General features: G+C 30.9%; 2 protein-coding genes and 1 pseudogene across 2 annotated transcripts; all 3 read right to left on the bottom strand.

Moving 5' to 3' along the window:
- Positions 1-769: 769 nt before the first annotated feature.
- LOC144858465 (lysosomal aspartic protease pseudogene) lies at positions 770-2,700 on the bottom strand (annotated as a pseudogene).
- A 3,829-nt stretch (positions 2,701-6,529) lies between these two features.
- Positions 6,530-8,061, bottom strand: LOC144858467 (lysosomal aspartic protease-like). Its single transcript, XM_078714667.1, has 3 exons — positions 7,884-8,061; positions 7,535-7,633; positions 6,530-7,263 (listed from the first exon to the last, which is right to left on the bottom strand). Exons 1-3 carry the CDS (start codon positions 7,893-7,895, stop codon positions 7,102-7,104), a joined length of 273 nt encoding a protein of 90 aa, XP_078570793.1. The 5' UTR covers positions 7,896-8,061; the 3' UTR covers positions 6,530-7,101.
- Positions 8,062-13,270: 5,209 nt separating this feature from the next.
- LOC144858468 (lysosomal aspartic protease-like) lies at positions 13,271-14,802 on the bottom strand. The gene is made up of 3 exons (XM_078714668.1): positions 14,625-14,802; positions 14,276-14,374; positions 13,271-14,004 (listed from the first exon to the last, which is right to left on the bottom strand). Exons 1-3 carry the CDS (start codon positions 14,634-14,636, stop codon positions 13,843-13,845), a joined length of 273 nt encoding a protein of 90 aa, XP_078570794.1. The 5' UTR covers positions 14,637-14,802; the 3' UTR covers positions 13,271-13,842.
- Positions 14,803-17,296: the final 2,494 nt, after the last annotated feature.

Genomic DNA, 17,296 nt, shown 5'->3' with positions numbered 1-17,296 from the left:
TTAATCTATAACAAACAACTGTTGATATAGTATTTATTTGTCAAAATGAAAGGATGGCAAAATAATCAAACTGATAATACATAAGGAGGGGAAGCACACAATTTTTTATAGACAATTCATAATGCACAATTTAGGTTTTAGCAATCTATTAGATGACACGAAACAGGAAGTCATGAATTTTATATTTAGTATAAAAAATGATATAAATGTTTATTATCTAATTTATCTAATTTATATTTGAATATGGCATTAATAATTTAAAAACATTTAGTAACTACAATCCAAACTATTATAAAAATGCATATAATTGTGAAAAAAGTGTCACATGTGGCTAAGAAATTAGCATATGAGAAAGGGTGTTTAAACAGCCTCAGCAAAGCCTAGACGATCTGCACCCTTGTCAAACTCGGTGTAGAACTTGCCTAAAAAGACGTCACCGAGAATCCAAAGAGGGCCAGCTGGCGGTGCTACATCTAGAGCTTGGAAACCACTCAGACAAATGGTCTCACTTCCATGAGCAACCTAAAATAAAAAAACAAATAAATGTATATATTATAATCTATCAAGATGAGTTTATACCAAATTACGACCCAGTAACTAACTGCACTCAGGTGTGGATGTGGATACAGCCCGAAGTTGGTACAACCATGTACATGTGTCCTTTGTAAAACAGTGGTGTCACCAGTGTGTGCTCAGGAGACCCAAAAGTCATTAATAACAGAATACTGTTTAACATCAACTTTTCAATAGCTTTTATTATCCAAATAATTTAACGACGACGATCTTGACGTACCTTCAGTACATAATCTTCACCCGTCAAGTTAAATGCCTTTCCACCAAGAACAAAACCAATCTTTGGTAACGACGACACTTTATTGCAATCAAATATGTACTGTAAGAAGAAGAAATAAAATACTTTACATTACAAATCTAATAATGAAACATACGGCAACACTTAATTTGCATTGGAGGTTTAAACAACAAAATCAAGTTGTTGGCACAACTGGATGGAAACAATTGCGAAAACGGTTTGTATGTGTTCTTTTAGATTTTATAATCACAGTTTTGGCAGATGACTTTTCCTTCATTCCCAAGTAACCCATATATTTTGTGGATTCTTTAACCCTCTTTATATTCCTTACCGAGCCTTGCATTTCTTTGGCACCAAGTTCTTTGTTGATAGCTATGACATCAGTTGTAGGACCAGCAATTAACGAAGTACCTGTGTCAGCGATAGCTTCACAGCCATTGGGACAATATTTGGAACCACCTTGTATTGCAATGCTGAAAAATATACATAGATATTTTAATTTCTCCTAAAGGAAAGATTACTAAGAAAAAGATTAAGACTCGTTTAATATATTGTATTAAAATGTTTGTATTTCATAGTCAGGTCGACGTTATCTGCGATAAGGTATCAAAATACAGTTGTGCATACAGTATTTATGAAGCTCTATAAGTCTAAACTTTATTTTAAATGGAACACTTTTATATTGTTCACGTTTTTCTTTTCTTCTACCCTAATAATATGCTTTGGCATTCATTACCATATATTGATTTTAGAGACCTATTTATCTTTATATATAAATTATATAGATTTTCTGAAATGAAAGTGAAGATAAATGAATACATCAATAATATTGACAATAAAAACTACCGCATGTGAGCATTACAACAAAAAGGAACTACTTATAATTTTAGAAATAAAAATCAATATAATATATATGTGGAGTGTTTGTACACAGTGATAACATTTGTTGATATTATTATCTAGTAAACTCCCATAGTGAGAAATTCAATGTCATCATTGAACTAATGGTACCACCAAGCACAATATTTACCAATGTACTATATACAATTTAAGTCCATTAATCATTTTTACTCTCTGTTCCTCGCATATCTACTAAAACCTCTGGTCATAGATCGTTTTCTTTTGCAGCACCCACACTCTGGAATTCGCTCCCCCCACAAATTAAACACTGGTCTTCTGTTGCCTTATTTAAAAAATTGCTCAGCGCCTTTGATTTTGTACCTCGGTCTTTGAATTGACGCTTTATAAATATTTATATAATATAATAATAATAATTAATATAATTACGCCTATCAGGTCAAAGTTCAAAATTAGGTACATTTAAGACCACCAAAAACCACATACAGTATATTCACATAATTAAAAATCAATAATTAAATGTCAAAGGTCATAAATTGTATTTCCGGTCATTTTATGTGAAAATGTTTCATTACTACAAATATAAATGTATTTATTCTGAACAAAATGACACCAAAATCGATTGAAAATGACCAGTAGTTACAGAGATATACAAATACGAGGTCAAAGGTCAAACTGAAAGAAACGTAATTTCCGGTCATTTTTGGACGAAAATTTTTATTAGAGCAAATAGAAATATATAGTTTGTGAACAATTTGAGACCAGAATTAAGTCTCTAATGTGTATAGTTGCCAAGATATGAACATTTTTTGTTTTTATGGTGGCCATTTTGAAATCAAGATGGCCGCCATACCGGACGTTGGACACTTGGCACCCCCCGATATTTACATATACATTATATTTTTATATTTACTATATACATTATAGAAACTTTGTGCCAAGTGAAAAAAATCAAAGATTCCAAAGGTTTCACTTCCGCCGTGGTAACTCACTTCCGCCGTGGCATTCTGTAATTTGCCGTGGTGTTTCATTGTTAATTTGCCGTGGTGTTTCAATACTAATTTTCCGTGGTGTTTCATTTTTAAGTTGCCCTGGTATTTTTGTTAATTTGCCGTGATGTTTTATTTTTGTTAATTTGCCGTGATGTTTTATTTTTAATTTGCCGTGATTCAAATTGAATTGTTGTTTTGCTTCCGTGTCATTACATTACGAACGTGGAAGAAGAAGTGCATTACAGGAATAATAAAAAAACGTGAGTACAAATTAGACAAGGTTTTATTATAATTAATTATTTATAATAATTACGAAAATTAACTTTAAGGTGAGTGTGTGATAGTAGAATACAATGAGTCCTTGCTGTTAGCACTTCCTCCCACAATCCATGATTTGAACACAGCTGAAAACAGGCCTAACAATTTGTGCAGTTTTATGTATAGGCCTACTTACATCAAATAATTGTCTAATATCCTAATAAGCAAATATGCTTCATATCAAGTTAATCCTATGGCTTTTATCAGAGCACGTAAGGCTATTGAGCACCGTGCACTTTTCACCATTTTTTTTCATTTAATTTATTATGTTGTAATAAATTTGTCTAGGTACGGTATCTAATAATGACGTTGGCGATCCAACTGTGCCACAGTTAGTTTCTTGCTACTCTCCAGCAGTTCAACTCCTGAAGATATACTCTTTTTTCTTTAAGCTGCTGGCCCCTTCTTTTACAGAATATAAATATAGTATTTTCGAATTCATGTTTATGCTGACTCAAATTTATATCTTAATTATTGATTAAACATACCATGACACAGAATGCAAATGTGTGGCATTTACTCATTTTATGGATTTCTTTATTCATTGCTTGCTTCAAATTCAATTATTACTAGAAAATATCTGAGCTTCGATGGCAAACATTTCTTGATCATCCTTAACTCAGCATTTCTAAAATGTCCTCGCATTGATTTATTTCTAATTCACTTCACAGCAGTAGGCCTACTTGACGGAACATTAAAAGACGAACATAAAGCAATGTTACTCACAATAGTACACCATAACAAAGTAATCTGTATTCTACAAGTATTTATCTCATTAATTAGTGGATGCAGTTTAATTTCGTCTCCAAATACGACAAAAACCGTCGTGAAAGGGAATCCATTAGTAATGAACTGTGTCTTTCACTGTCAAAGGAATCGAACCTACATTGGATCGTGGACGAGAGGAAACATTAACATAATAAACAACGAACATAGAATAACTACAATAAGTACAACTTCTCATAATGCCAATGGCACATTTGTAAATACTACATTAAGAACACACAACACAAAAGTAGAACATGAACATGTGTATCGATGCATTTTGAATGATCCCGTTATCGATATAAACGTTGGAACTTCTGCTGGATGCCATGTACACGTGTTGAAGCCACCAAACTCAAAATTTCCACTCATTAATTCCAGAAGTCTTGAAAATGGCATAATGATAGCAACGTGTATTACAGAGAAAACTGATCCAATACCAGAATTACATTGGCAAGATAAAAGTGAATCATTATTTGATACCGATAACGTGACACATGTTGTAATTAATGGGATATTTAAAGTTGATGTGGAAGTCGTTTGTATTATGCATTGGTATACCGAAGAACCACGATCTGTTCATATCATTCCATCAAGCAGCAAAAATACGACCGATTTGTATGCTAATGAAAAAAGGACGTTTCTACCATCTACTGATGAACCAATATGGCAAACGGAAATAAATGATGGACAGACTAAAACAGAAACTAATAATATAAAAATAATTATTAATATCATCTTTTTTATTTTTAACATTTTGCTTTTGTTTATTTTATTGTGCAAAGCCAAACGATCATTTAATCAGTCGACAGTGACGATGTATGAAAGTATGTCTTAATTTTCCAAAGGAAGCCTCATTCTCACGAATAGAAAGCGACGATTTGACGACTTTGTTTTCGGAATGTATGTATAAAAAATGATAGCATGTTGTAAAGTAATTTTCTTTTATATAACCTTTGTACAGTTTCTAGTGAGAAACAAATAAAATGGAGTCAAAATTCAGAAATATATATATATTGTCTAATTTCATGTATCGAACTGTGATTAAACAAACACACAGACAAACATACTGGGGAACTACTAATTGAGGATGATTATGGCATAATCGTTAATATAGCATTTTCATATTCTGATATAAATTCTAGATTTGACGTGCATACTTTTACGAATTAGTCTTATGGAAAACTTTTATTTTAAAAAGGAAGTTGTAAAACTGTATTTTTCTAACTTCAGATAAAAACAACATATGACTAATCATGGTAATTTTTAAAAATCTATTAGCCGTGAATGCTAGTTCCTCTTTCAGGTTAGAGCACAAAATAATCGTATGTTATAGGTTGGCCTCACTTAACAACTGTCACAGCAATATCAGATTATGGAACGTACATAGTTGTCCTTAATGAAAATATAGGAAATTACTAAAGATGAATATTATGCCATTTTATAAAAGATTCTTATTTCGATATAAATCTTACCGCCTACTATGTTATTGAATTGAATTCGTGCAAAGAAAACCTTAGGAATAACAAGCAGTACCAGTGTATATCAAAGTTAATAGACATAAGTTAAATGAAGTTTGTTGAGCGAATTATTAATTTTTATTATGTATACCAAATGCAACAAATATTTAATCAAAAGGCATGTGATCTTTATTAAAGCCGGAGAAAGTTAATATACGGTCTCTATTAAACACATAATACTTATTAATAGCAAACCAATGTGACTTTTTGTAACTGTAGCATAAATTCGAAATGTTTCTCTTAACAGGTTGTCATGGGGAAAAACAGGCAAACAGCATTAATACCCAATCTACCCCATTTTGGCACAGAGATGTTAGTTTTAGTGAATAAATGAAACCAAAAAACATCCATATACCGACCAGCCTCATTTACCGAATATAAATTATTTATTTCTTGGTCATACATGACTCTCATTTCCAAGAATCAAATTACTATTGTTTCTATTACTTCATTCAATATTATAACATTTTGTCAGACATTAGCTGGATATTATTATTTTTTATGGTTGGTATTTTAGTTCAATATTTCGTCATTTTATAAATATTAAGTCGAAACAGTTAAGAATCCAGCTGGAAATATCGTTTAAAGAAACTACATTTGCCAATTTGAGAAATGCAAAAACCATATGGATACACAAAATTTATAATGTTCATACCATGTGATGAAATATTTTTCCAAAGATCCAACTATTTTTAGATTAGGCTTAACACACCATGCAGTAAAAAAGTTGTTATTCTTTAATCTATCAACATTGAATTGTATTGAATACTTATATTTCAATTCAAGTACGTACCAGTACAATTTAATCATTAATTTAAGTAATTAATAGGCCTACTGTAAATAGAGGTTGTTGCAATACAAATAAAAGCAGAGAATATTAATAACTGTACAAGCAAAGCGTAAAAGAAGTGAATATTACGTTTCTAATTATATTCTGTTCTTGGTAAAACCGATGATAAATTTGACCAATGTTTTTTACTTTTTGTTTGTACATAATTGTTATTGTATGTTGTATGTTTGTATGTACAGTACATGTAGATGCATTTAAATAATAGTCACCAAACTGAAAAGCACTTGCTTCATTTTGATGTACTGTTAGGTGTTGTTGTAAAATTGTAAATTGTAAAAATTAAATTGTAATTGTGAATTGTGAATAAACAAATGTGATACATAAACAAAAAGGTTATGTATTCAATCATTGTCACATGGCATCTAGAAAATTGTGCAATGTAAAGTAAAACAATGAAATAACAATTGTTCAATACTGTTTTATTATCTTCAATGTTGATTTGTGAATAATATAAGCTTTAGTAAAACATATACAATTATTGATACAAAATAGAATAAAGTAAATTTTATAAAAAAAAACTATTGGTTGACAAATTTATGATAAATTCAATATTTCTTTTTAAAATGTAACAATGCTCGCACATTATTTATACAAATTAATAATATAAAACTACAAATATAAAGTTTATTAATCTATAACAAACAACTGTTGATATAGTATTTATTTGTCAAAATGAAAGGATGGCAAAATAATCAAACTGATAATACATAAGGAGGGGAAGCACACAATTTTTTATAGACAATTCATAATGCACAATTTAGGTTTTAGCAATCTATTAGATGACACGAAACAGGAAGTCATGAATTTTATATTTAGTATAAAAAATGATATAAATGTTTATTATCTAATTTATCTAATTTATATTTGAATATGGCATTAATAATTTAAAAACATTTAGTAACTACAATCCAAACTATTATAAAAATGCATATAATTGTGAAAAAAGTGTCACATGTGGCTAAGAAATTAGCATATGAGAAAGGGTGTTTAAACAGCCTCAGCAAAGCCTAGACGATCTGCACCCTTGTCAAACTCGGTGTAGAACTTGCCTAAAAAGACGTCACCGAGAATCCAAAGAGGGCCAGCTGGCGGTGCTACATCTAGAGCTTGGAAACCACTCAGACAAATGGTCTCACTTCCCTGAGCAACCTAAAATAAAAAAACAAATAAATGTATATATTATAATCTATCAAGATGAGTTTATACCAAATTACGACCCAGTAACTAACTGCACTCAGGTGTGGATGTGGATACAGCCCGAAGTTGGTACAACCATGTACATGTGTCCTTTGTAAAACAGTGGTGTCACCAGTGTGTGCTCAGGAGACCCAAAAGTCATTAATAACAGAATACTGTTTAACATCAACTTTTCAATAGCTTTTATTATCCAAATAATTTAACGACGACGATCTTGACGTACCTTCAGTACATAATCTTCACCCGTCAAGTTAAATGCCTTTCCACCAAGAACAAAACCAATCTTTGGTAACGACGACACTTTATTGCAATCAAATATGTACTGTAAGAAGAAGAAATAAAATACTTTACATTACAAATCTAATAATGAAACATACGGCAACACTTAATTTGCATTGGAGGTTTAAACAACAAAATCAAGTTGTTGGCACAACTGGATGGAAACAATTGCGAAAACGGTTTGTATGTGTTCTTTTAGATTTTATAATCACAGTTTTGGCAGATGACTTTTCCTTCATTCCCAAGTAACCCATATATTTTGTGGATTCTTTAACCCTCTTTATATTCCTTACCGAGCCTTGCATTTCTTTGGCACCAAGTTCTTTGTTGATAGCTATGACATCAGTTGTAGGACCAGCAATTAACGAAGTACCTGTGTCAGCGATAGCTTCACAGCCATTGGGACAATATTTGGAACCACCTTGTATTGCAATGCTGAAAAATATACATAGATATTTTAATTTCTCCTAAAGGAAAGATTACTAAGAAAAAGATTAAGACTCGTTTAATATATTGTATTAAAATGTTTGTATTTCATAGTCAGGTCGACGTTATCTGCGATAAGGTATCAAAATACAGTTGTGCATACAGTATTTATGAAGCTCTATAAGTCTAAACTTTATTTTAAATGGAACACTTTTATATTGTTCACGTTTTTCTTTTCTTCTACCCTAATAATATGCTTTGGCATTCATTACCATATATTGATTTTAGAGACCTATTTATCTTTATATATAAATTATATAGATTTTCTGAAATGAAAGTGAAGATAAATGAATACATCAATAATATTGACAATAAAAACTACCGCATGTGAGCATTACAACAAAAAGGAACTACTTATAATTTTAGAAATAAAAATCAATATAATATATATGTGGAGTGTTTGTACACAGTGATAACATTTGTTGATATTATTATCTAGTAAACTCCCATAGTGAGAAATTCAATGTCATCATTGAACTAATGGTACCACCAAGCACAATATTTACCAATGTACTATATACAATTTAAGTCCATTAATCATTTTTACTCTCTGTTCCTCGCATATCTACTAAAACCTCTGGTCATAGATCGTTTTCTTTTGCAGCACCCACACTCTGGAATTCGCTCCCCCCACAAATTAAACACTGGTCTTCTGTTGCCTTATTTAAAAAATTGCTCAGCGCCTTTGATTTTGTACCTCGGTCTTTGAATTGACGCTTTATAAATATTTATATAATATAATAATAATAATTAATATAATTACGCCTATCAGGTCAAAGTTCAAAATTAGGTACATTTAAGACCACCAAAAACCACATACAGTATATTCACATAATTAAAAATCAATAATTAAATGTCAAAGGTCATAAATTGTATTTCCGGTCATTTTATGTGAAAATGTTTCATTACTACAAATATAAATGTATTTATTCTGAACAAAATGACACCAAAATCGATTGAAAATGACCAGTAGTTACAGAGATATACAAATACGAGGTCAAAGGTCAAACTGAAAGAAACGTAATTTCCGGTCATTTTTGGACGAAAATTTTTATTAGAGCAAATAGAAATATATAGTTTGTGAACAATTTGAGACCAGAATTAAGTCTCTAATGTGTATAGTTGCCAAGATATGAACATTTTTTGTTTTTATGGTGGCCATTTTGAAATCAAGATGGCCGCCATACCGGACGTTGGACACTTGGCACCCCCCGATATTTACATATACATTATATTTTTATATTTACTATATACATTATAGAAACTTTGTGCCAAGTGAAAAAAATCAAAGATTCCAAAGGTTTCACTTCCGCCGTGGTAACTCACTTCCGCCGTGGCATTCTGTAATTTGCCGTGGTGTTTCATTGTTAATTTGCCGTGGTGTTTCAATACTAATTTTCCGTGGTGTTTCATTTTTAAGTTGCCCTGGTATTTTTGTTAATTTGCCGTGATGTTTTATTTTTGTTAATTTGCCGTGATGTTTTATTTTTAATTTGCCGTGATTCAAATTGAATTGTTGTTTTGCTTCCGTGTCATTACATTACGAACGTGGAAGAAGAAGTGCATTACAGGAATAATAAAAAAACGTGAGTACAAATTAGACAAGGTTTTATTATAATTAATTATTTATAATAATTACGAAAATTAACTTTAAGGTGAGTGTGTGATAGTAGAATACAATGAGTCCTTGCTGTTAGCACTTCCTCCCACTATCCATGATTTGAACACAGCTGAAAACAGGCCTAACAATTTGTGCAGTTTTATGTATAGGCCTACTTACATCAAATAATTGTCTAATATCCTAATAAGCAAATATGCTTCATATCAAGTTAATCCTATGGCTTTTATCAGAGCACGTAAGGCTATTGAGCACCGTGCACTTTTCACCATTTTTTTTCATTTAATTTATTATGTTGTAATAAATTTGTCTAGGTACGGTATCTAATAATGACGTTGGCGATCCAACTGTGCCACAGTTAGTTTCTTGCTACTCTCCAGCAGTTCAACTCCTGAAGATATACTCTTTTTTCTTTAAGCTGCTGGCCCCTTCTTTTACAGAATATAAATATAGTATTTTCGAATTCATGTTTATGCTGACTCAAATTTATATCTTAATTATTGATTAAACATACCATGACACAGAATGCAAATGTGTGGCATTTACTCATTTTATGGATTTCTTTATTCATTGCTTGCTTCAAATTCAATTATTACTAGAAAATATCTGAGCTTCGATGGCAAACATTTCTTGATCATCCTTAACTCAGCATTTCTAAAATGTCCTCGCATTGATTTATTTCTAATTCACTTCACAGCAGTAGGCCTACTTGACGGAACATTAAAAGACGAACATAAAGCAATGTTACTCACAATAGTACACCATAACAAAGTAATCTGTATTCTACAAGTATTTATCTCATTAATTAGTGGATGCAGTTTAATTTCGTCTCCAAATACGACAAAAACCGTCGTGAAAGGGAATCCATTAGTAATGAACTGTGTCTTTCACTGTCAAAGGAATCGAACCTACATTGGATCGTGGACGAGAGGAAACATTAACATAATAAACAACGAACATAGAATAACTACAATAAGTACAACTTCTCATAATGCCAATGGCACATTTGTAAATACTACATTAAGAACACACAACACAAAAGTAGAACATGAAAATGTGTATCGATGCATTTTGAATGATCCCGTTATCGATATAAACGTTGGAACTTCTGCTGGATGCCATGTACACGTGTTGAAGCCACCAAACTCAAAATTTCCACTCATTAATTCCAGAAGTCTTGAAAATGGCATAATGATAGCAACGTGTATTACAGAGAAAACTGATCCAATACCAGAATTACATTGGCAAGATAAAAGTGAATCATTATTTGATACCGATAACGTGACACATGTTGTAATTAATGGGATATTTAAAGTTGATGTGGAAGTCGTTTGTATTATGCATTGGTATACCGAAGAACCACGATCTGTTCATATCATTCCATCAAGCAGCAAAAATACGACCGATTTGTATGCTAATGAAAAAAGGACGTTTCTACCATCTACTGATGAACCAATATGGCAAACGGAAATAAATGATGGACAGACTAAAACAGAAACTAATAATATAAAAATAATTATTAATATCATCTTTTTTATTTTTAACATTTTGCTTTTGTTTATTTTATTGTGCAAAGCCAAACGATCATTTAATCAGTCGACAGTGACGATGTATGAAAGTATGTCTTAATTTTCCAAAGGAAGCCTCATTCTCACGAATAGAAAGCGACGATTTGACGACTTTGTTTTCGGAATGTATGTATAAAAAATGATAGCATGTTGTAAAGTAATTTTCTTTTATATAACCTTTGTACAGTTTCTAGTGAGAAACAAATAAAATGGAGTCAAAATTCAGAAATATATATATATTGTCTAATTTCATGTATCGAACTGTGATTAAACAAACACACAGACAAACATACTGGGGAACTACTAATTGAGGATGATTATGGCATAATCGTTAATATAGCATTTTCATATTCTGATATAAATTCTAGATTTGACGTGCATACTTTTACGAATTAGTCTTATGGAAAACTTTTATTTTAAAAAGGAAGTTGTAAAACTGTATTTTTCTAACTTCAGATAAAAACAACATATGACTAATCATGGTAATTTTTAAAAATCTATTAGCCGTGAATGCTAGTTCCTCTTTCAGGTTAGAGCACAAAATAATCGTATGTTATAGGTTGGCCTCACTTAACAACTGTCACAGCAATATCAGATTATGGAACGTACATAGTTGTCCTTAATGAAAATATAGGAAATTACTAAAGATGAATATTATGCCATTTTATAAAAGATTCTTATTTCGATATAAATCTTACCGCCTACTATGTTATTGAATTGAATTCGTGCAAAGAAACCCTTAGGAATAACAAGCAGTACCAGTGTATATCAAAGTTAATAGACATAAGTTAAATGAAGTTTGTTGAGCGAATTATTAATTTTTATTATGTATACCAAATGCAACAAATATTTAATCAAAAGGCATGTGATCTTTATTAAAGCCGGAGAAAGTTAATATACGGTCTCTATTAAACACATAATACTTATTAATAGCAAACCAATGTGACTTTTTGTAACTGTAGCATAAATTCGAAATGTTTCTCTTAACAGGTTGTCATGGGGAAAAACAGGCAAACAGCATTAATACCCAATCTACCCCATTTTGGCACAGAGATGTTAGTTTTAGTGAATAAATGAAACCAAAAAACATCCATATACCGACCAGCCTCATTTACCGAATATAAATTATTTATTTCTTGGTCATACATGACTCTCATTTCCAAGAATCAAATTACTATTGTTTCTATTACTTCATTCAATATTATAACATTTTGTCAGACATTAGCTGGATATTATTATTTTTTATGGTTGGTATTTTAGTTCAATATTTCGTCATTTTATAAATATTAAGTCGAAACAGTTAAGAATCCAGCTGGAAATATCGTTTAAAGAAACTACATTTGCCAATTTGAGAAATGCAAAAACCATATGGATACACAAAATTTATAATGTTCATACCATGTGATGAAATATTTTTCCAAAGATCCAACTATTTTTAGATTAGGCTTAACACACCATGCAGTAAAAAAGTTGTTATTCTTTAATCTATCAACATTGAATTGTATTGAATACTTATATTTCAATTCAAGTACGTACCAGTACAATTTAATCATTAATTTAAGTAATTAATAGGCCTACTGTAAATAGAGGTTGTTGCAATACAAATAAAAGCAGAGAATATTAATAACTGTACAAGCAAAGCGTAAAAGAAGTGAATATTACGTTTCTAATTATATTCTGTTCTTGGTAAAACCGATGATAAATTTGACCAATGTTTTTTACTTTTTGTTTGTACATAATTGTTATTGTATGTTGTATGTTTGTATGTACAGTACATGTAGATGCATTTAAATAATAGTCACCAAACTGAAAAGCACTTGCTTCATTTTGATGTACTGTTAGGTGTTGTTGTAAAATTGTAAATTGTAAAAATTAAATTGTAATTGTGAATTGTGAATAAACAAATGTGATACATAAACAAAAAGGTTATGTATTCAATCATTGTCACATGGCATCTAGAAAATTGTGCAATGTAAAGTAAAACAATGAAATAACAATTGTTCAATACTGTTTTATTATCTTCAATGTTGATTTGTGAATAATATAAGCTTTAGTAAAACATATACAATTATTGATACAAAATAGAATAAAGTAAATTTTATAAAAAAAAACTATTGGTTGACAAATTTATGATAAATTCAATATTTCTTTTTAAAATGTAACAATGCTCGCACATTATTTATACAAATTAATAATATAAAACTACAAATATAAAGTTTATTAATCTATAACAAACAACTGTTGATATAGTATTTATTTGTCAAAATGAAAGGATGGCAAAATAATCAAACTGATAATACATAAGGAGGGGAAGCACACAATTTTTTATAGACAATTCATAATGCACAATTTAGGTTTTAGCAATCTATTAGATGACACGAAACAGGAAGTCATGAATTTTATATTTAGTATAAAAAATGATATAAATGTTTATTATCTAATTTATCTAATTTATATTTGAATATGGCATTAATAATTTAAAAACATTTAGTAACTACAATCCAAACTATTATAAAAATGCATATAATTGTGAAAAAAGTGTCACATGTGGCTAAGAAATTAGCATATGAGAAAGGGTGTTTAAACAGCCTCAGCAAAGCCTAGACGATCTGCACCCTTGTCAAACTCGGTGTAGAACTTGCCTAAAAAGACGTCACCGAGAATCCAAAGAGGGCCAGCTGGCGGTGCTACATCTAGAGCTTGGAAACCACTCAGACAAATGGTCTCACTTCCCTGAGCAACCTAAAATAAAAAAACAAATAAATGTATATATTATAATCTATCAAGATGAGTTTATACCAAATTACGACCCAGTAACTAACTGCACTCAGGTGTGGATGTGGATACAGCCCGAAGTTGGTACAACCATGTACATGTGTCCTTTGTAAAACAGTGGTGTCACCAGTGTGTGCTCAGGAGACCCAAAAGTCATTAATAACAGAATACTGTTTAACATCAACTTTTCAATAGCTTTTATTATCCAAATAATTTAACGACGACGATCTTGACGTACCTTCAGTACATAATCTTCACCCGTCAAGTTAAATGCCTTTCCACCAAGAACAAAACCAATCTTTGGTAACGACGACACTTTATTGCAATCAAATATGTACTGTAAGAAGAAGAAATAAAATACTTTACATTACAAATCTAATAATGAAACATACGGCAACACTTAATTTGCATTGGAGGTTTAAACAACAAAATCAAGTTGTTGGCACAACTGGATGGAAACAATTGCGAAAACGGTTTGTATGTGTTCTTTTAGATTTTATAATCACAGTTTTGGCAGATGACTTTTCCTTCATTCCCAAGTAACCCATATATTTTGTGGATTCTTTAACCCTCTTTATATTCCTTACCGAGCCTTGCATTTCTTTGGCACCAAGTTCTTTGTTGATAGCTATGACATCAGTTGTAGGACCAGCAATTAACGAAGTACCTGTGTCAGCGATAGCTTCACAGCCATTGGGACAATATTTGGAACCACCTTGTATTGCAATGCTGAAAAATATACATAGATATTTTAATTTCTCCTAAAGGAAAGATTACTAAGAAAAAGATTAAGACTCGTTTAATATATTGTATTAAAATGTTTGTATTTCATAGTCAGGTCGACGTTATCTGCGATAAGGTATCAAAATACAGTTGTGCATACAGTATTTATGAAGCTCTATAAGTCTAAACTTTATTTTAAATGGAACACTTTTATATTGTTCACGTTTTTCTTTTCTTCTACCCTAATAATATGCTTTGGCATTCATTACCATATATTGATTTTAGAGACCTATTTATCTTTATATATAAATTATATAGATTTTCTGAAATGAAAGTGAAGATAAATGAATACATCAATAATATTGACAATAAAAACTACCGCATGTGAGCATTACAACAAAAAGGAACTACTTATAATTTTAGAAATAAAAATCAATATAATATATATGTGGAGTGTTTGTACACAGTGATAACATTTGTTGATATTATTATCTAGTAAACTCCCATAGTGAGAAATTCAATGTCATCATTGAACTAATGGTACCACCAAGCACAATATTTACCAATGTACTATATACAATTTAAGTCCATTAATCATTTTTACTCTCTGTTCCTCGCATATCTACTAAAACCTCTGGTCATAGATCGTTTTCTTTTGCAGCACCCACACTCTGGAATTCGCTCCCCCCACAAATTAAACACTGGTCTTCTGTTGCCTTATTTAAAAAATTGCTCAGCGCCTTTGATTTTGTACCTCGGTCTTTGAATTGACGCTTTATAAATATTTATATAATATAATAATAATAATTAATATAATTACGCCTATCAGGTCAAAGTTCAAAATTAGGTACATTTAAGACCACCAAAAACCACATACAGTATATTCACATAATTAAAAATCAATAATTAAATGTCAAAGGTCATAAATTGTATTTCCGGTCATTTTATGTGAAAATGTTTCATTACTACAAATATAAATGTATTTATTCTGAACAAAATGACACCAAAATCGATTGAAAATGACCAGTAGTTACAGAGATATACAAATACGAGGTCAAAGGTCAAACTGAAAGAAACGTAATTTCCGGTCATTTTTGGACGAAAATTTTTATTAGAGCAAATAGAAATATATAGTTTGTGAACAATTTGAGACCAGAATTAAGTCTCTAATGTGTATAGTTGCCAAGATATGAACATTTTTTGTTTTTATGGTGGCCATTTTGAAATCAAGATGGCCGCCATACCGGACGTTGGACACTTGGCACCCCCCGATATTTACATATACATTATATTTTTATATTTACTATATACATTATAGAAACTTTGTGCCAAGTGAAAAAAATCAAAGATTCCAAAGGTTTCACTTCCGCCGTGGTAACTCACTTCCGCCGTGGCATTCTGTAATTTGCCGTGGTGTTTCATTGTTAATTTGCCGTGGTGTTTCAATACTAATTTTCCGTGGTGTTTCATTTTTAAGTTGCCCTGGTATTTTTGTTAATTTGCCGTGATGTTTTATTTTTGTTAATTTGCCGTGATGTTTTATTTTTAATTTGCCGTGATTCAAATTGAATTGTTGTTTTGCTTCCGTGTCATTACATTACGAACGTGGAAGAAGAAGTGCATTACAGGAATAATAAAAAAACGTGAGTACAAATTAGACAAGGTTTTATTATAATTAATTATTTATAATAATTACGAAAATTAACTTTAAGGTGAGTGTGTGATAGTAGAATACAATGAGTCCTTGCTGTTAGCACTTCCTCCCACTATCCATGATTTGAACACAGCTGAAAACAGGCCTAACAATTTGTGCAGTTTTATGTATAGGCCTACTTACATCAAATAATTGTCTAATATCCTAATAAGCAAATATGCTTCATATCAAGTTAATCCTATGGCTTTTATCAGAGCACGTAAGGCTATTGAGCACCGTGCACTTTTCACCATTTTTTTTCATTTAATTTATTATGTTGTAATAAATTTGTCTAGGTACGGTATCTAATAATGACGTTGGCGATCCAACTGTGCCACAGTTAGTTTCTTGCTACTCTCCAGCAGTTCAACTCCTGAAGATATACTCTTTTTTCTTTAAGCTGCTGGCCCCTTCTTTTACAGAATATAAATATAGTATTTTCGAATTCATGTTTATGCTGACTCAAATTTATATCTTAATTATTGATTAAACATACCATGACACAGAATGCAAATGTGTGGCATTTACTCATTTTATGGATTTCTTTATTCATTGCTTGCTTCAAATTCAATTATTACTAGAAAATATCTGAGCTTCGATGGCAAACATTTCTTGATCATCCTTAACTCAGCATTTCTAAAATGTCCTCGCATTGATTTATTTCTAATTCACTTCACAGCAGTAGGCCTACTTGACGGAACATTAAAAGACGAACATAAAGCAATGTTACTCACAATAGTACACCATAACAAAGTAATCTGTATTCTACAAGTATTTATCTCATTAATTAGTGGATGCAGTTTAATTTCGTCTCCAAATACGACAAAAACCGTCGTGAAAGGG

This window comes from Antedon bifida, unplaced genomic scaffold (assembly GCF_963402885.1).
Source record: "Antedon bifida unplaced genomic scaffold, ecAntBifi1.1 scaffold_48, whole genome shotgun sequence".
Lineage (NCBI taxonomy): Eukaryota > Metazoa > Echinodermata > Crinoidea > Comatulida > Antedonidae > Antedon > Antedon bifida.
The sequence above is the reverse complement of the archived record's forward strand: the minus strand, read 5'-3'. Positions and strand labels throughout refer to the sequence as shown.

Coding starts and splice junctions, on each gene's coding strand:
- LOC144858467 (XM_078714667.1), bottom strand. Junction 7,264..7,534: donor GTGAAGATTATGTACTGAAG/GTACGTCAAGAT, acceptor TTTTTATTTTAG/GTTGCTCAGGGAAGTGAGAC.
- LOC144858468 (XM_078714668.1), bottom strand. Junction 14,005..14,275: donor GTGAAGATTATGTACTGAAG/GTACGTCAAGAT, acceptor TTTTTATTTTAG/GTTGCTCAGGGAAGTGAGAC.